General features: G+C 50.1%; 1 protein-coding gene across 1 annotated transcript in view; it reads left to right on the forward strand.

Annotated features, from left to right (window-relative positions):
• Nucleotides 1-4,504, forward strand: part of SLC25A11 (solute carrier family 25 member 11) — an 83,619-nt gene extending 79,115 nt beyond the window's left edge. Inside the window, exon 8 of the mRNA XM_085638736.1 lies at nt 2,197-4,504. Within this exon, the coding sequence (XP_085494862.1) occupies nt 2,197-2,352 (156 nt within the window). The 3' untranslated portion in view covers nt 2,353-4,504. The remainder of the gene's footprint in view (nt 1-2,196) is intronic.
• Nucleotides 4,505-20,201: the final 15,697 nt, after the last annotated feature.

Genomic DNA, 20,201 nt, shown 5'->3' on the forward strand with positions numbered 1-20,201 from the left:
CTAAGCAAGAGGTTGACGCAGGGAGCCTGTCAAATCACTTCATCTTAGGGCCCAGCTTTTCGGGACAGGCCATTGGTAATCCACACATCTCATGCGCAAGGGTTTAGAAAAGCAAGAATGTTCTGTAATGAGCTGGCAGTCTGTGTCTGAGTACAATCGGGAGTAAGGGAGGGAAAAGATATGTAAATGGAATACAAAAAAATGCTGCACCCTGGCCTCCCCCGTTGCACTGTGGCCTCCACCCCCCCCCCTCCCCCCACACTGTTGCACCCTGGCCTCCCCTTCCCCCCCCGTTGCACCCTGGCCTCCCCCCCCCCCGTTGCACCCTGGCCTCCCCTCCCCCCCCCCCCCCCGTTGCACCCTGGCCTCCCCTTCCCCCCCCCCCCCCCGTTGCACCCTGGCCTCACCTTCCCCCCCGTTGCACCCAGGCCTTCCCTTCCCCCCCGTTGCACCCAGGCCTCGCCTTCCCCCTCGTTGCACCCAGGCCTCGCCTTCCCCCTCGTTGCACCCAGGCCTCACCTTCCCCCTCGTTGCACCCAGGCCTTTCGCCTTCCCCCTCGTTGCACCCAGGCCTTTCGCCTTCCCCCTCGTTGCACCCAGGCCTCGCCTTCCCCCTCGTTGCACCCAGGCCTCGCCTTCCCCCTCGTTGCACCCAGGCCTCGCCTTCCCCCTCGTTGCACCCAGGCCTCGCCTTCCCCCTCGTTGCACCCAGGCCTCGCCTTCCCCCTCGTTGCACCCAGGCCTCGCCTTCCCCCTCGTTGCACCCAGGCCTCGCCTTCCCCCTCGTTGCACCCAGGCCTCGCCTTCCCCCTCGTTGCACCCAGGCCTCGCCTTCCCCCTCGTTGCACCCAGGCCTCGCCTTCCCCCCCCGTTGCACCCAGGCCTCGCCTTCCCCCTCGTTGCACCCAGGCCTCGCCTTCCCCCCCCGTTGCACCCAGGCCTCGCCTTCCCCCCCGTTGCACCCAGGCCTCGCCTTCCCCCCCGTTGCACCCAGGCCTCGCCTTCCCCCCCGTTGCACCCAGGCCTCGCCTTCCCCCCCGTTGCACCCAGGCCTCGCCTTCCCCCCCCGTTGCACCCAGGCCTCGCCTTCCCCCCCCCCCCCGTTGCACCCAGGCCTCGCCTTCCCCCCCCCCCCGTTGCATCCAGGCCTCGCCTTCCCCCCCCCCCCCGTTGCACCCAGGCCTCGCCTTCCCCCCCCCCCCCCTGTTGCACCCAGGCCTCGCCTTCCCCCCCCCCCCTGTTGCACCCTGGCCTCGCCTCCCCCCCCCCCCCCGCGTTGCACCCTGGCCTCGCCTTCCCGCCCCGCGTTGCACCCTGGCCTCGCCTTCCCGCCCCGCGTTGCACCCTGGCCTCGCCTTCCCGCCCCGCGTTGCACCCTGGCCTCGCCTTCCCGCCCCCCGTTGCACCCTGGCCTCGCCTTCCCGCCCCTCCGTTGCACCCTGGCCTCGCCTTCCCCCCCCCGTTGCACCCTGGCCTCGCCTTCCCCCCCCCGTTGCACCCTGGCCTCGCATTCCCCCCCCCCCCCCCGTTGCACCCTGGCCTCGCCTCCTCTCCCCCCCCCCCCCCGTTGCACCCTGGCCTCGCCTCCTTCCCCCACCCCCCCCCCCGTTGCACCCTGGCCTCGCCTCCTTCCCCCCCCCCCCCTTGCACCCTGGCCTCGCCTCCTCCCCCCCCCCCCCCCCCCCCCCCGTTGCACCCTGGCCTCGCCCCCCCCCCGTTGCACCCTGGCCTCGCCCCCCCCCCGTTGCACCCTGGCCTCGCCTCCTCTCCCCCCCCCCCCCCCGTTGCACCCTGGCCTCGCCTTCCCCCCCCCCACCCCCCGTTGCACCCTGTCCTCGCCTTCCCCCCCCCCCGTTGCACCCTGGCCTCGCCTTCCCCCCCCCCGTTGCACCCTGGCCTCGCCTCCCCCCCACCCCCCCCCCCGTTGCACCCTGGCCTCGACTCTCTCCACACACCCCCCCCCCCCCCCCCCCCCGTTGCACCCTGGCCTCCCCCGTTGCACTCTGCCCTCCGTGCTCTTAGGTGAAGTGGTATCCCAGAGTTGTAAGTGATTGTTGTTTTCATTGTGTGTCTGTGTTTGTCAACTGGCTACTAGCCTTCCTTGAGGCCGCAGGAAAGCTCTTAACTGAACTTTGCTTGGTCTGACTACAAATGCTGTCACTAGAGAGAGACATAATTTTTGTTCCTGTTTTGCAGGATGTGTTGATGAAAGTCGTCCGCTACGAGGGTTTCTTCAGCCTTTGGAAGGGGTTCACCCCTTACTACGCTCGACTGGGCCCCCACACTGTCCTGACCTTCATCTTCCTCGAGCAGATGAACAAATACTACAAGAAACTCTTCCTGAGTGCATGAGAGGCCAGGCACTGACCATCCCCAGCCGTAGGCCTCCTCCTGAGACTCCTCATGTGGGATTACAACAACCGAGACAAACACTGGCGGAGAGAGACTCGTTGTCAGGCACTTGGGGTGGTCGAGAACCGGAAGGTGCCAACCAATGTGGGCGAAAGCAGTCCTTTTGAGTCTGCGTCCCTCAAGAGGCTGCAGGGTGTGATTCTCTGCAACGCTTTGCAGGGAGCTAGAACAGGCTTTTTGACCATCATTTTTCTTGAGGAAGAGTCTTACTCTTTGCAAATGTTAGGGGCATACCAGAGTATGTGATTGCAGTGGGCTACAGAGCAGGGTGGGAAGGAACGATGGCCAGCGCATGCTAGCTGCGCATTCCAAGGGCACTACAGCTTTCGGCAAAGGCTCATTTCAACCTTACAAGACACATCCACCAAACGAGGGACAAAAAAGCACTTAACTTTTCAAGAACAGAACTGCATCAGCATCTGTGTAACGAGCTGTAGGGGGCATAGCTTCGGATATAGCAGCGGACTCCATCAAAACCTCAAAGGCATGAGTGTAGGTCACCCGGAGCCTCCATTAAAGCAACTTATTTTTGAAGGCTTGCACACTCCCCTATCTGGCCAGGGCACGGTTTATTTTATTTATACTGTTGGCACTCTAAGCTGAATGACCTCTAGCGACAGTTAAAGAAGAGCATCAAAAATTATGAATGTCTAGATGAATTGTAAGCAACTTCCCAGCCTACCAGCATTTGTAGAATCTTCGTTCATTTGAAGAAAGTCGCAGGGCAGTGTACATTCGCTGGCTGCGATAGTTGCTACGTACAGATACGGAATGAGCTACCTCATTTGTTGCGAGAGCTTTCTCTACCGGTAGACGCTCATTGGCCTTAGACAGCCGGTAGACGCTCATTGGCCTTAGACAGCCGGTAGACGCTCATTGGCCTTAGACAGTCCTTCATCTGGAGACATAGCTGGCTCTGAGTTGCATGAAATATGCACTCTGTGTGATCATAACCCATGTGGGCTTTCACCAGGTCTATGCTTCCATCTTGCTGCTGGCCTCGTGCTGATTGCTGATGCGGTTCTGTTTGTGAAATGCGCCTTTGCCTTGAGTCGACTAAGAAAGGAGTGACAGCTCCGTAGAGCGCTTAAGCAGGTAAGATTGCTTTTCTAGAAGATGGCCTTAGCATCGTTTCAATGTAGCTCCTCGACCACGGTAGGTTGGGCAGTTCAGCTTTATGGAATGATCCACCCCACAGTTGCCACTGTGGTGTTTCCACGCATTGTCTTAGCCCCCAGAGTGCTGGTCCTGACCATGCTTCATCTGGCATAACTTCAAGTCCTCTGACTTTTCTCCTCTGGCTCTTTCTACAAATAAAAACATTGGCGCCTGGGCACCCATGCCAGGAGCACTGACCTCTGATTGTCAAGGTCTCTCCCTCTCTGACCATTCCCTGCTGAAGTCCTTCACTCATCAAAGGTTCACAGGAGGAAGCTTTACAAACCAAGGTATTGAGGTAAAAATAGAGGGTGGAGAGTATTCTTAGTATGTGTTGCGAGACCAGACACACACCGGTCAGTCATTCCCTGTTTTATTGGTTGCTTAGCTCCTCCCCATTTATTGGTTCGCCTGGAACAGCAGTGACTCCTCTTGTCCCTGGCTATGGACTGTGTGCGTAATAGACATTTTTTGATTTACTCATCATTCTATGTTCTATCCAGAAGAAGTAAAAAGATGGCATTTGCCCGTCTTCCTCCTTGATGCCCACTGGTGGAACTTTCACATTCATCATGTAAGCACAGCGTGTAGCCTCCGTTTGGCTGCATTTGTTATTTTTCTTGTGCTGTTTTCTCTGCACAGGTTTCGTCCGAACCCCACAACCTCCAGAATGGCTATTTGTAATCTTTATTCTTTACGTTCCTTGGAACTTTTGTGCTCATTGTGTGTGAAGTTATGGGTTGTTTTCATTGATGGGATTGTAGTTTGACGCGTGTGGTTTAGGGGTTGGTGGACACTTTGAAACACACATCCAGATTGGGCATGGTGAGGTCTGGCATTAAAACTGTTTCGAAGTGTGCTGTGGCCACAACAATGACAATGTAAGCTACTGAAAAACAAAAAAACATCATTAAAAGCTTACTGTTAAACCATTTTGGATTTGTTTGAGAGTTGGTGTTTTCGGACGGGGTGAGCGGTGAACCAGTTGTACTGCTGGTCAGGATGAATGCGACGAGTTGCTGGATGGGAATGGGGCCAAAGTTATATTGTAGCCAAAAATTCTGCTCCGCAATTAAAGGTAAGGCTGACCATTTTCTTGACCTGTTTTTGATTCAAAGGTAAATGGCCACATTTTTTCAGTGCCGAAGTCTGGGGCGATCTAGAGTTACTTTTATACAGTGGGTGTTTATTCACAAGAAAATGGGGACGGAAATTCAAAATTTTGCTGAGAAAGGAGATTAGTTTTTATGAGCCGTTTATCATACTTTCAGTATTTTCAATAGGTAATTATTGCACTGATATCCTAGTTGGTTTCCAGTTTTGGGGTTCATGTTTTCACTGGGCTGGTTGTGCAGGAATGTAGGACAATTTGAGCATCGAGTCTGATGTTCTCAATTTGGACAGTGATTCACAACTGGTGTTCCGAGGTCATTAAATCTTTGGGGGCTACAGTCCCAGGGGTGTGGAATTTAATAAAATATCTACTTGTCCATGGGGCAGGTTGCTTCATAAATCTACTTGTCCTGTAACAAAATCCACTTGTCCCTTTTGTGCCATGTAATGTGGCGACAAATTACGGCAGCAATCTCATTAAGCAAGAGTTCTGATAAAGCCTCTCTAATTATGCCAGGGCTTGTACCATAGTAGGGTTTGTATACTAGCAATTCCCTTATGTTGCTACGTTTCTGCAGGTCAACATACTGGGGCTGAAAGTAGTGGTTAGAAATAGTTCAAGGGTTGGAATGCCCTTTAGAGTCTGTGCAAACCTACTAACTTGCATGTTTTAAGGGTTTTCACCAACTCTTTTCTAATCTTTTCCCATACTGAAAAAGGTTGGAAATTTACTCCTGGCAGTGACAGACGTAAAACTTCTTCAGGGTTGGTAAAAAAGTGGTTGGAGGAAAAGTGAACTTGAAACATTCAGATTTTCACATGAGCAAATCTACACAAGCATATTTGCTCATGCTAAAATGCAGTTCACAAATATTTTCTAGGAGTACTATTTCTTGGCCTACTTCTGTAAATTCTTGTGAATTCACGGAGACTGTATATATGCACGTACCGCATGGATATATACCATGGATGCACTTTTGAGACTTTCTTTAATAATTGGGCCTCTAATTAGGCCTGGGGTTAACCATGACCTTTTGTGTCTCGTAAAATTATGTCTCTCTCTCTTTCTCTCGGTCTATCAGCTGGCTTCACTGTGAGTGACAGTATTCTTTTCTATTACAAGGAGCATATTGGCACACAAAGTAGTTTTGTTCAGTGCCTGGAACTGCTGTGGCAATGTGTGCTTTTTGAGACCAAAAACAGTTTTTTGGTTTTGCCAATGCTTTTTAGAATGGCGACGGCCCTGCAGCTCCCACACAAGGTTTTACAAAAAGCATGCCTAAACAAGTCAAGCACTGACAAAATCAAAAGCCTGACCACCAATTTCAGACCTACTGGCTTTGCCAATGCGTGTTTATTTTGTTTCCCATAATCGTATTTTAACTGGCTACACTGATTTTCCATTATGAATATTTTTGGGAAATACAAGCATATATCAACATGTTACTAAATGATGCTGCAAAGATATGGTATCTAAAATCTTACAGTAGTTAAACAAAATATTTTTTTCCTACATGCATTTTTTTTGTGAACATTTTATTTTGAAAGCAAAGAATCATCACTGTTGCTTTCAAGCTTCTGCAAATATTTGCATATAATCAGAGAGCATTCTGGGAGCATTATACATAGCCTCATATTACTAAACTTTGAAAACGTGTGTACATGTTTATACTGTAACCACCGTAAGTAGTGCAGGCATAGCTGACATTTACTTTCAGTGCTCACCCTAATAATAAAGGCTTTGCATTAATGAACCATAAATGCAAGTTTGAACAGTGTTAACACACAGACACACGTATTACCTTAACTGTAGACACTGCCCTTCCTTGATCCATAATGTGGTATTGTAAACTGCCAGCTAAAGTGTTTGTGCTATCGGGGGTTGGGCCTACTTGTCCCAAGGACAAAATAGACATTAAAACTTGTTGCCCTTGACCCCAGCTAAAGTGTTTGTGCTGTAGGGGGTTGGGCCTTCTTGTCCCAAGGACAAAATAGACATTAAAACTTGTTTCCCTTGACCCCAGCTAAAGTGTTTGTGCTGTAGGGGGTTGGGCCTACTTGTCCAAAGGACAAAATAGACATTAAAACTTGTTGCCCTTGACCCCAAACAATATGTCCCGGGCGTCGGGCTATAGGAATTCCACATCCCTGAGTCCGATTCAATTGAAATCCTGCTTGGGGCATTTTATCCTTTAGTTCCAGATATTTGGATCCAACAAGTGGAAGCCTCATTAGGTTTGTCGTCGTTCAGGCATGTGAACTAAGGATTTGCACAGCATTAATTCTCCCAGTTTACCACAAGATCATGTCCGGTATATGACCTACATTATGCTTTGGATAAGTTAGTTGGAATGTAGATCAGACATGCCAAATCTTTCTGGTTGGGCAGTTGCCATTCTCCAATATTGGATCTTTCATAGATTTACCTGCTTGAATCATTCCCTGTTGATGTGTGAATCCCACGGTGCCATGGAAAAGCAGTATGCATTACTATCATGGGCTATAATGGCAGTGAAGAATAGCCCATCTAGGTCCTTTAAAAAAAAAAAAAAAAAGGACCAAACTTGAGCTATAATCAATCAAGCAACAGTACCTTCTACAACACTCCCAACAGAGACGGAGTTTCTCAGATTTTCTACCACACGTCTTGTGAAGGGAGTCTCCCTCAGCTCTTAGTTTCTTCAGCTATTACTTCTCTTTGGATCATCCAAGATTATATTTCACGTTTCATTTCCCTGACCCTGGGCCTAAATGTCAGAGCAGCAGAAAACAAGGTAATGGACTACAAAATGTCTAATCTTTCCCTCAAAAACTTACGTTCAGAGAGATGATGCTATTATTGGGACTACAGAAACTCAAATCTGTCCCTTCTGATGAGGACAGTGAGTATTCCTTCACCTCACAGGAGAGGTCAGAGGGAGAAGTCTTGCCTAGGGTCTCGAGAAGGCGCTCAGAAAAGCCATAAGAAAGAGTTCCCATGAGCCTTGATGAGGCATTTCTCGGAGAGAGAGAGAACATTGGAAAATACTTCCTCTTCAGCCCTGACACTACATCAGGGAAATCTACATAACCTGACAATGAGGCATCTTCAGCAAATCTGCCGTCAAAATCGTTAACAACAATTACGATGAGAACGTCGACTTCCACAACCATGTTGACTATTACTGCTTTGCCTATGATGGCCGCGTCTACGAATGGCATTGTCTATGATGGCCTCATCTGTGAAGGTCCTCTACGATGGCCTCCTCTACGGTGGTTGTCGACTGCAGTTGACGGCGGTCAACAGTGGTCCTCAACGGCTGCCTCATCTACCATGGTCATCTACGGCGGTTGTCTGACAGCCTCCTCTACGAATGGCCTCGGCCTTTGTCGACGGTGGACGTCTGCGACACCCTCCTCTACTGTTGTCTACGACAGCTCATCTGCGAATGGCCTCATCTACAAAGGGCCTCATCTGTGAATGGCTCACCTACGATGATTTAATCTGCGACTGCCTCATCTGTGACTGTCGTATACGATTTCCTCATCTACGACTGTCGGCGGCGGCAGCCTCATCTAAGACTGTCGGCGGCGGCAGCCCCATCTACGACTGGCGGCGGCAGCCCCATCTACGACTGGCGGCGGCAGCCCCATCTACGACTGTCGGCGGCGGCGGCAGCCCCATCTACGACTGTCGGCGGCAGCCCCATCTACGACTGTCGGCGGCAGCCCCATCTACGACTGTCGGCGGCAGCCCCATCTACGACTGTCGGCGGCAGCCCCATCTACGACTGTCGGCGGCAGCCCTATCTACGACTGGCGGCGGCGGCAGCCCCATCTGCGACTGGCGGCGGCGGCAGCCCCATCTGCGACTGGCGGCGGCGGCAGCCCCATCTGCGACTGGCGGCGGCGGCAGCCCCATCTGCGACTGGCGGCGGCGGCAGCCCCATCTGCGACTGGCGGCGGCGGCAGCCCCATCTGCGACTGGCGGCGGCGGCAGCCCCATCTACGACTGGCGGCGGCGGCAGCCCCATGTACGACTGGCGGCGGCGGCAGCCCCATGTACGACTGGCGGCGGCGGCAGCCCCATGTACGACTGGCGGCGGCGGCAGCCCCATGTACGACTGGCGGCGGCGGCAGCCCCATCTACGACTGGCGGCGGCGGCAGCCCCATCTACGACTGTCGCGGCGGCGGCAGCCCCATCTACGACTGTCGCGGCGGCGGCAGCCCCATCTACGACTGTCGCGGCGGCGGCAGCCCCATCTACGACTGTCGCGGCGGCGGCAGCCCCATCTACGACTGTCGCGGCGGCGGCAGCCCCATCTACGACTGTCGCGGCGGCGGCAGCCCCATCTACGACTGTCGCGGCGGCAGCCCCATCTACGACTGTCGCGGCGGCGGCAGCCCCATCTACGACTGTCGCGGCGGCCCCATCTACGACTGTCGCGGCGGCCCCATCTACGACTGTCGCGGCGGCCCCATCTACGACTGTCGCGGCGGCCCCATCTACGACTGTCGCGGCGGCCCCATCTACGACTGTCGCGGCAGCCCCATCTACGACTGTCGCGGCAGCCCCATCTACGACTGTCGCGGCAGCCCCATCTACGACTGTCGCGGCAGCCCCATCTACGACTGTCGCGGCAGCCCCATCTACGACTGTCGCGGCAGCCCCATCTACGACTGTCGCGGCAGCCCCATCTACGACTGTCGCGGCAGCCCCATCTACGACCGGCGGCGGCGGCGGCAGCCCCATCTACGACCGGCGGCGGCAACGGCAGCCCCATCTACGACCGGCGGCGGCAACCTTATTTACGATGGTCGTCTGCGAATGGCCTCATCTATGACGGTCATCGACTGCCCAATTTTAGATTGTCTTGTCAACGATAACCACGTCTACGATGGCCTCGCCTATGACTGTATCGTCCACGACAGCCTTGTCGACAAACATTGTCGACGTCAGCCTAGATGTCTGTCTGCCTCGTCGACTACATTCTCAATGACCATGCACTCGACCACGAAAGCAGTGTAGTCCTCAACAAAAACAAAAGACACATAATCCAGAATAACTTAATTTCAAGGGGACTAATATGCGCAAGTCTACAACAGTCAGCAATATATTGAGAGGCAATATGTGGATCAATTTCAACACTTCGCTTCAGAGCATGGGTTAGGCCCATGTAGCTCTAGTATTGGGCCTAAAGGGCATGTAACCGGATTACTACAAACAGTTTCCTGAGCCTGCAAGGTCACATCGTGCCTGCTCTGTCAGCCTCCTCAGATGCTCCTGCCACTGAAAGAATGATCCCAGAGTCAAATATAACCATGCTTTCCGGTAATGACCTGTTCACATCTGGTGGTGATAGAAGGCCCTCAACCGGTGTATTCCCCACCTGATGGTTTTTGATGGTTTCCAGAACGAGCTGCCAAACGCTTCCATCTTCCAATATCAAATAAGCTCTTGGTTTGTTCTCTTTATGATTTTAAATAAAAAAGCTGTCGGACTAATTCCAGTTGTTGATATATCTGGGAGGAATTACAATCATGAAGAAAACCCTGTAACTCATAACCCGCCTAACCAGCAAGGAGTCGTTCTCAACTATGCCTAGTGCTGTTGTACGGGCTGCCTATTTACTGGCAATACGGGGCAGGTATAACAACCAGATGGGGTCAGACATTGCCACAGAGGGCACAAACAAAAAAGAATCTGCGGGGAAGCGAAACGTCCTCATCAGAAACCATAGATTGCGCCATAGATATAGCTTCAATAGGTTTCGCACAGCTGGCAGGGGCCCTTAGACGCCTAGGTTGGTTCAAGGCCACAACATTTAGAACCTGAGGTGCAACTATATCCAATATTTTTACCTAACCATGGAGAGGCTCTGTTTGGTAAGCACATCGACGCCTTGCAAGCAGTCATGGCTGACTCTGACCGCGCAAGTTCTTTTGCTACATTACAATTTTGAAAGAAGCACCCTTTTAGAGGGACATGCGAAAGAGACACTTATCTGTAGCAAGGAGGATACCAGAGGTATCAGACTTAGCCACCCTCTCAGTAGCCCTTAGGCTAGTTTACCTCCAGTGATAACATTCTGTTGCTGCTTCAGCCATCCTGTGGGAGAAACAATTAAAAAATGGTGTCATCTATGGTGTAAAATAGCATTGGGCAAATAAGTCCTGGATCTCATCATATATGGTCAGTTGATAGTTCACCCAGATTCAGCCCACCACTCCACCAAAACGAGGGCACCTACCTCATCTCCATCTGCTTCTGAAGGGAGTGATAGTTGCTCTATCCAAAGGTTCCATAATCTCTCACTGATTCATATAGCTACTTATACATTCACATAGCTACTTGTACATTCACTCACCCATACAGGCACTCGTACAGCCAGTCACTCACCAGTACAGCCGCTGATATATCTACTCATACAGCCACTCGTATACCATCAGTCACCCATAGAGCTACTCACACACCTACTCACTCAAACACTCAATCAGACAGCCACTTACTCACCCATACAGAAACAGTTACTACTCATAGAGATACAAATACTTCCGACTATACAGTCGCTGACACAAGCAGACACCCATACAGCCGCTCACAATCACTCACTCAGTCACTTATATACTCCCAACAGTCACATATACTGCCTTTCACACATGCAGTTACTGACCCATAAACCACTGAGACATTCATTCACTCACTGACACAACCATACGCACATTTACTCGACCATACAGTCCCTCACAGACTTACTCATGAACCCATACACCTAGGGATTCACCCACTCCTACATCCATGCAGGGAGGCATGCACGCACACACACACCTTCACCCACCCACCCACACAGGCACCCATACCGGTACTCAAACAATGAATCAATAACCCATATAGACACTCATGTACCTACCCACCAATCCATGCAGCCACTTACACACCAACTGACAGACTGATGCTCAAATTCACACCGATTGGTCACTCACCCATGCATTCACTAAAACGTTTAATCACTCACTTATACAGTCAGTCACGCACCCACTAAATCAGCCATACAGACACTCATATACCCACTCATTCTTCGAATACACCTTGGCGCGTGTGTGTGTGTGTGTGCGTGTGTGTGTGCACATATATATATGTTCGAGGCATATGGGCTGCAGATCACACACTAGTGCATAGATAGCCATCTGGTGGTGGGCTCGGATGATTACACTTTGTTGTTGTCCTGGAAGAGTCTTTGTATGGTAGATGATGACTCCTCTGGAGTATAGTGCGCATGGGCATCGACTCCATCTTCAGATAGTTTTTTCCGCCATCGGGCTCAGATGTGTATGTCGCTCCCGCTCGGCTTCATTACCGATCTCATTTCGACGCGCGTTCCTTGATTCCTACCGTCGCTATTGTTTTCGATCGAGACTTCCTTATACACGCGTCTCGAACAACCTTCACTTTTCGATTCCGGTGATCGTCGGGGGCCGTCGGGCCACTGCGCCATTGGGCCTTCGGCTCATGGAAAGAACACCATTCAAGAAATGCCCTCAGTGTGGACACAAATTACCCCACACTGATCTACATGAGGTGTGCAATCTGTGCTTGTCCCCAGAGCACGAAAGCAGAGGTTGCCAGGCCTGTGCTTCGTTCCAGTCGAAAAAGACAATCAGAGACCGAGCTTAGAGTCATGGCACAATAGTCTTCATCGGCACCAGACAACCTTGTCGAGACTCCAGTCCGACCGGAGTCCAAAGAAGAACAACAGCAGGAAGACTACTTCGTTTCCGAAGCAGAGGATTCCGCTTCCGGAGCAGACAAGCAGGCAGAAGATGACGATCCCCTTCCAGGTGGTCAACGGGTTGTAAGTACAGACATCGACCCTCTTGATACCCCCACACCAGTTGAGGCTTCGGTTCCACCTCTACCTTTGAGCCCAGGTGCACACAATCGCAAACTTCCAATGCACCGCCTTCGGGCCCGACAACGAAAACTTCCTAAAAGCCTCTAGGCGACTCAGGCTCGAGTCAGCCTCCAGTCAGTCCCGATAAACATAAGGTTCTCAAACCGAAAGTGAAACCTATACAAACTCCGGCACCAAAGAAAACGTCGGCACCTAAAACTGTCGAACCGAAGCAAACATCGGCACCTAAAACTGTTGAATCAAAGCCAACTCCGGCATCGAAGCAAACTTCGGCACCTAAAACTGTTGAATCAAAGCCAACTCCGGCATCGAAGCAAACTTCGGCACCTAAAACTGTCGACCCGAAACACGCTTCGGAACCAACAACTCTGGATCCGGAAAAAAAAAAAATCTCCGATCCGAAGAAAAAACTCTAACTGAAAAAAGCTTCCGACCACAAGTCTTCAGAACCGAAACCACAATCTACTCCGAAGACTGTACTAAACGTTGCTAAACCCAGAAAACAGCTTGATCTCAAACATGACGAGCCGGTTCCGAGAAAGGCTTCTCCGATAGAGCTTTTCCGTCCAGATCTAAAGCAAAAGACTCTTCTTATTCACCCAAAGACTTCTACTGAAGCTGGAACCTCCTTCCACACCTCCAGTCCCTCTCAAAAAACATGCTCAAACTTCTCCCATAAGAGTACCATCACCACTTCCAGAAGTGCCAGACCCTTACATTTCCCCCACACACTCACCACTCATCCCACACAGCCTTGCACCAGCAGATAACGATGATGATAATTCTGGGGGGGGGGCAGAAGATGAGCAGCCCTTAGGTGATCCAGATGATATTACTGGCCCATCAGATGATCCTTGGGAAGACTACAATTCACCAGATGCCCCAGATCTACCCCAAGATGACGCATACCCTTCTAGGCCATCTCCTCCAGATGACACCATAGGGTTCACACAACTCATCCACAGAGCAGCAGCCTTTCATGGGGTCGATCTCCCTACTGATCCAGTGGATGACTACTTCCTTAAGGACACATTATTACCCTCTCACGACCACAGCCATCTTACCAATGCTTAAAGGAGTAATAAAACACGCACCAGACTTATTTAAAGACCCCGTCAGGGCCAGGGTAATTAATCCCAGGTTAGAGGAAGTACAAAGCCGCTCCAACTGACCCAGCCTATATCAAGGACCGACTACCATTAGACTCTTTAGTGGTCTTCCACGCACAAAAAAGAGCTAACAGACTACAGGGGACGCTCCACCCCCTGATAAAGAATCCAAACTCTTAGATGCTTAAGGCAAACGTATGACTTCTCCAGCAGCCAACGTCTGGAGAATCGCCAACACCCAAGCTCTGTTTGCAAGATACGATAGGGCTCACTACGATGAGCTTGAAGCCCTTATACAACATCTACCAGACAAATACAAGACCAGGGCTACAGATTTGATACAGGAAGGGAAGGTAATTACAAACACTTCCATCCGTTGCGCTCTAGATGCTGCTGACACAGCCTCAAGGGCAATAAATACCGGCATACTTTTATGCAGGCATGCCTGGCTGCGTATTTCTGGTTTCAAACCAGAAGTACAAACCAGTATTCTCAATCAACTCTTTGACCAACAACATCTGTTTGGTCCCACCGTTGATACCTCTTCGAAAAAATGAAAAAGGACACTGACACTGCAAAATCCATGGGAGCTTTACAAAATCAAACTCTCAGAGCGTCCTTTCACCGCTCCTCGTACAGGGGTGCCTCAACTTTTCCTACCAATACTGCCTCCTCTTCTTACAAATCTCCCACCCAATCCTCGCCCAATAGAGGTTATTCCAAAGGAGGATACAGAGGCAATAATACTAAAGGTAGAGGTAACAACACCTGTACCGCCTCCGCCTCCGCCCCCAAGCAGTGTCTACCCTCCCCTCCCCCAGACCATTCCACTCCTGTCGGCGGGAGATTACAACCGTTCCTACCTGTCTGGAACTCCATCACAACCGACAGGTGGGTGAGACAAATAATTGTCTGGTTATTGCCTGGAGCTCACTTCCACTCCTCCAACAATACCACCCAGACAGCGTCCCATGTCACAAGAGCATCTCACACTCTTAAAACAGGAGGTTGTCGCTCTACTGCACAAACATGCAATAGAACCACTTCCACTGCACCATCAAAACACAGGGGTTTACTCTCAATATTTCCTTATTCCCAAAAAAGACGGCTCCCTCAGACTTATACTGGACCTGAGACCCCTGAACCTTTACATACAGTCAGACCACTTCCATATGGTCACATTACAGCAGGTCCTTCCTCTGCTAAAACAAGGCGATTTCCTTGCTACCCTAGATCTCAAGGACGCCTCCTTTCACATTCCCATTCACCAAGCTCACAGAAAGTACCTTCAGTTTGTAGTGGACGGTCAGCATTACCAATTCAAAGTCCTCCTTTTCGGAGTCACTACAGTACCCCGAGACTTCACAAAGTGTCTCGCGGTAGTAGCAGCACACTTGAGAAGGGAAAACATCCATGTCTTCCCATATCTGGACGACTGGTTAATAAAAGCCAAGTCAGAACAGCAATGCGTCCAGCACACACAAGAACATTCACCTCTTACACAAACTCGGTTTCACTATAAACAAAACAGTCACACCTCCAACCAACCCGGTCTCAACAGTATCTAGGTGCCACAATAGACACCTCCAAAGGACTTGCATCCCCCAATCCAATAAGAATACAAAGCATGCAAGCTCTTATACAAAAATTTCAACCGTAACACTCACTACCAGCTCGAGTGTTCATGCAACTAACTGGAATGATGGCATCTTGCATTTTCGTAGTACCGCACGCAAGACTCTAGATGCGACCCCTGCAAGAGTGCTTAGCAAGCCAGTGGAACCAGGCTCAAGGTCAATTAACAGATCTGGTGGTGGTCGACGGCTGGTCACATCGCTCTCTGCAGTGGCGGAACACCAAAACCCTTTCCAAAGGACGGCCGTTCCTCGAGCCAGTTCTACAGGTACTAACCACAGACACATCCCTCACCAGCTGGGGAGCTCATTTGTCAGAGCACACAGTACAGGGCAGGTGGACACCACAACAGAAGCTACTCCACATAAACCATCTGTAGTTGCTAGCCATTTTTCTAGCTCTAAAATCATTTCAAAATTACCTATCGGAAAAGGCTGTCTTAGTCCGCACAGACAATATGACAGCCATGTACTACATTCAAAAACTTGGAGGAGCACACTCCTTACAGCTCTCCCAGCTGGCGCAGAGCATATGGACGTGGGCCATTCCTCCAAACACCTATCTACTAGCAGAACATCTGCCAGGAGTTCAAAATCAGATTGCGGATCTGTTGATTTGTCAGAACCAACAGATTCACGAGTGGGAACTTCATCCGCAAGTTCTTCAACCTTTCTTTCAAGTATGGGGAGAGCCTCAAATAGATCTGTTTGCCACACACCTAAACTCCAAATGCCCAAGCTTCGCCGCCAGGTATCCACACCCAATGTCCAAAGGCAATGCAATACGCTTTTCCGCCTCTCCCACTCATTCCGTTAGTGGTTCACAAGCTGCAGAAACACTCCCTCACACTGATCCTAATTGCACCAACATGGGCAAGGCAACTGTGGTACACCACACTACTGGAACTTTCAGTGGTACCACATCAAAAACTGCAACTCTCACCACACCTGTTAACACAGAACCATGGAGAGATCATGCATCCGGACCCCATGAAGCTCAACCTAGCGATTTGGCTCCTGAGGTGTTAGAATTTGGAGATCTCAATCTCCCACCTGATTGCATGAACGTTATCAAAGAAGCTAGACGTCCCACCACTAGAGCTTGCTACGCAGCTAAATGGACAAGATTTGTTATATATCGCACCAATAACAACATCAACCCACTAGATGTTTCCATCCAAAACATCATATGCTACTTGCTGCATCTCCACAAATGCAGTTTAGCATACTCCTCAATCAGGTTACATCTTGCTGCTACAGCAGCTTACCTTCAAAACAGACAGCATCTATCATTATTCAAAGTTCCTATTGTCAAAGCCTTCATGGAAGGCCCCAAAAGAATAATTCCTCCTAGGGTACCACCCTCCCCTGTATGGAACCTCAACATTGTTCTCACCAGGCTCATGGGTCCTCCATTTGAACCTTTGCATAAGTGTGAATTACAATTTCTTTCATGGAAAGTTGCTTTTCTAGTGGCTATTACATCACTCAGAAGGGTGAGTGAGATCCTGGCACTAACAATTCAAGAACCATTCTTGCAACTCCATCACAACCAGGTGGTTCTAAGGACAAATCCTAAATTCCTTCCAAAAGTCATTTCACCATTCCATCTCAATCAGTTAGTTGAGTTGCAAGTATTCTTCTCCCAATCGCAAACAGTTGCAGAGAGAACTCTACTCTACTATATTGATAGGACAAAGCCATTTTGTAAAACAAAGCAGCTTTTTGTGTCCTTTTCTCCTCCACACAAAAGTAATCCCATTTCAAAAACTGGGATTGCAAGGTGGATTGTTTAATGCATTCAAGTTTGCTACCAAAAAGCAAAACGCACGCTATCCATTCCCCCTAGGGCTCATTCCACCCGTAAACTAAGGGCATCTATAGCATTTCAGGGAACATTCCCTTAGATGATATCTGCAAAGCAGCTACATGTTTTACACCGCACATATTCACAAAGCACTACGGTGTAGATGTGCAAGCAAAACAACAAGTTAGTGTGGGCCAGGCTGTACTCGAAACACCATTTCAAACCACTGCAACAGATACTGGTACTCGCCGCTAAGAGAGAACTGCTATGCAATCAATGCACTAGTGTGTGATCTGCAGCCCATATGCCTCGAACCGAAAATGCTACTTACCAGCAGTATGCATCTGTTCTTGGCATGTAGGGCTGCAGATTCACACACGCCCACCCGCCTTCCCGGCTACCTCCTATCTGTTCCAGTAATATCTTAATTAGATACACTATACATGGACATCTCTTTCTGTTCTCACATAACAATCTGAAGATGGAGTTGATGCCCATGCGCACTATGCTCCAGAGGAAGAGTCATCTACCATACAAAGACTCTTCCAGGACAACAACAAAGTGTAATCATCCGGGCCCACCACCAGATGGCAATCTATGCACTAGTGTGTGAATCTGCAGCCCTACATGCCAAGAACAGATGCATACTGGTAAGTAGCATTTTCCATATATATATATATATATATATATATATATATATATATATATATATATATCCACACCAAACGAAAAAGTTTATATATATATATATATATATATATATATTCTTAAACTTTTTGGAAACACTGAGTCACTGGAAGATGTCATCAGTGATGTCATCAGTAATGCCATTTGAGATGTCATCAGTGATGTCATTGACCATGTCATGAGTGATGTAATATGTAGAGGTCAGTAGATGACCAAAGCAAGATGGCCACTGCGTAGTTATTGGATTGCTCATACCGTAATGCTCCCCAGTGGGCAGAAACCGAAGGAAAAGAGCTGTTTTGCCGGAATATGATATCCGGACCGTACCTATTCCTGCAGATTAGGCGTTGTGCACCGGGAGCCGTTCTGCGGACAAAGCAGGGACTGCGGATGCTGGCTGGTTGCTCTTTTGACGTTGCGTGGCTCATAACAATGTTCCCATGGCTCTGATGCTCCCTGCTACATTGTTGCAGTGGAGTCGGCAGCGTGTCCAAAGACTTCAAGATGCCTGGCCGTGGATCTTAGAAAACAGGCCTGAATACAGGAGTGCTGGGGGGGGCTTCTTTCCTCTTCCCAGGATGCTGGTAAGGGGGTAGCGGGGCAAGAAGGGGCTGTGGAAAGAGGGGGGTCTAAATCCAGCAGCTTTGTGAGCGGCACCAGAACCCATCCAGGGAAGACCGGGACCCAAGGGGCACATGGACAGACCCTAATTACTACCCTCTTTTCTCGCAGCAACAAGGCAGTGGACTAGAAGCTAAGCAAGGGGCAAGAGCGAGAGTTAAGCAGCATGCTGACCGAGGGAGATGATCAATTGGACTTGGGGACTGTGAGTAATCTCAGATCTGTGCAGAGTGAGACATTAAATGCCACTATTGGTTACCAAACTAACCCCATAACTTGTATGGGGGGCCGGTAGAGGTAGCTCCTATTATGGCGATCTCCGAGGATACTAGAGTAGATGGCCCAAATAAAGGGATTGATAATGGGGGCCATGATCAAGATAGAAGCAAGCAAGTGGGAGGCATAAGGAAGTGCGATGTCCGACCCAATCTGCCAATACTGGCCAGCTAAAGGCTCGCATTGAAAATAGTACTGGGTTTGCCTCAGAGCTAGTGCAAGATCTGGGGAGGGTGGAAAATGAGCTACCTCCATGCATAGCTAAATCTCCTGATGTCTGAGATAATTTCTATTCATTGACTGATGAGTCAGACCTTTCGAATATTGGAGAATCATCATCCTCCTTAACCGATGATCCAGCTTCAGAATCTTCTTCCAGTGATGCCCCAGAAGAGGCTGTTTACACAACCCAACGTAAGTGGCCGGGGAGAGGATCGCGGGAAAGAAGCGGAGGGACAAGAAAGGGTGAGCAAGTGGAGAAGTCTCTAAAGGCAGTAGTGGGGATAGCTCCCTGGGGAATCTTCAATGGGACTACTCCGCTTCCCGGCTGGCGTTTTCTGGGGGGAACCTGAAAGATCGGTCAGAGGGTATTCTGGGAACATCTGATATACATCTGCAATCTCCCTCGGTAGAGGGATCTCTGGCCACAATCCTTCATACCATTAGACAAGTTCAAGATGAAGCCAGGAGCTCGAGGTGCTGGACAAGGCTTGCTACTAAGAAATTGCATGGGACTGTGAAAGAAAATCAATAAAGCCTGCTCTGATATCGTCCATGGTGGAGGAACACACTGAGCATCTCGAATCCGATGTAAAGTCTCTAAAAATGCAAGAAGCTTCACAGGCAGCAACGATGGTCAATGTTTTATGGAAACTTGAAGAGCACGAGAATAGGCAAAGATGTAATAACTTGAGGCTTGGGGATCCCCGAGGGGGTGGAAGGCCCAGATGTATGTGCCTATATTATCTCTTCAAGGGCGCCTTCCCTGAGAGAACCCATTGGGACTGGAGCGCAGAGATTTAACGTGCCCACAGGTTCCCCCTAATGATGGAGTCTCGATCCAATGATACCGAAAGACCTAGGGCGATCTTGTTATATTTTGGTAACTTTCTCTTGCGGCACGAAATTCACAATCCAGCTTTTCCCAACGCAAGGAAGGTGTTCAGAGATGTAGTGTTCTTCATAAGACCTGACTGCCCATGCAACAGTGGAGAGGCGGTGGCGGATGCGACAGCTGTTCAACCCTTTCCAGCAGCGCAGAGCAGAAGTTTTTCTCCTAAATCCTGCCTCTTAATAGTAACTTACAAAGGGCAAACATGAAGTTTTACTTCGGAAATTAGTGCGCAGGAGTATCTGAAAGAAATAGGTGGAGGAAATGTAGATTAAATATGGCCTAGTAAACAGCTAGGGATCCCTGCTCCATGTTTCCGGTTTAATGATCGGTGGTACTACCTATTAGATAGTAAACACTTTGGGGTTCTAAGGATACTT

This window comes from Triturus cristatus, chromosome 12, assembly GCF_964204655.1.
Source record: "Triturus cristatus chromosome 12, aTriCri1.1, whole genome shotgun sequence".
Taxonomy (NCBI): Eukaryota; Metazoa; Chordata; class Amphibia; order Caudata; family Salamandridae; genus Triturus; species Triturus cristatus.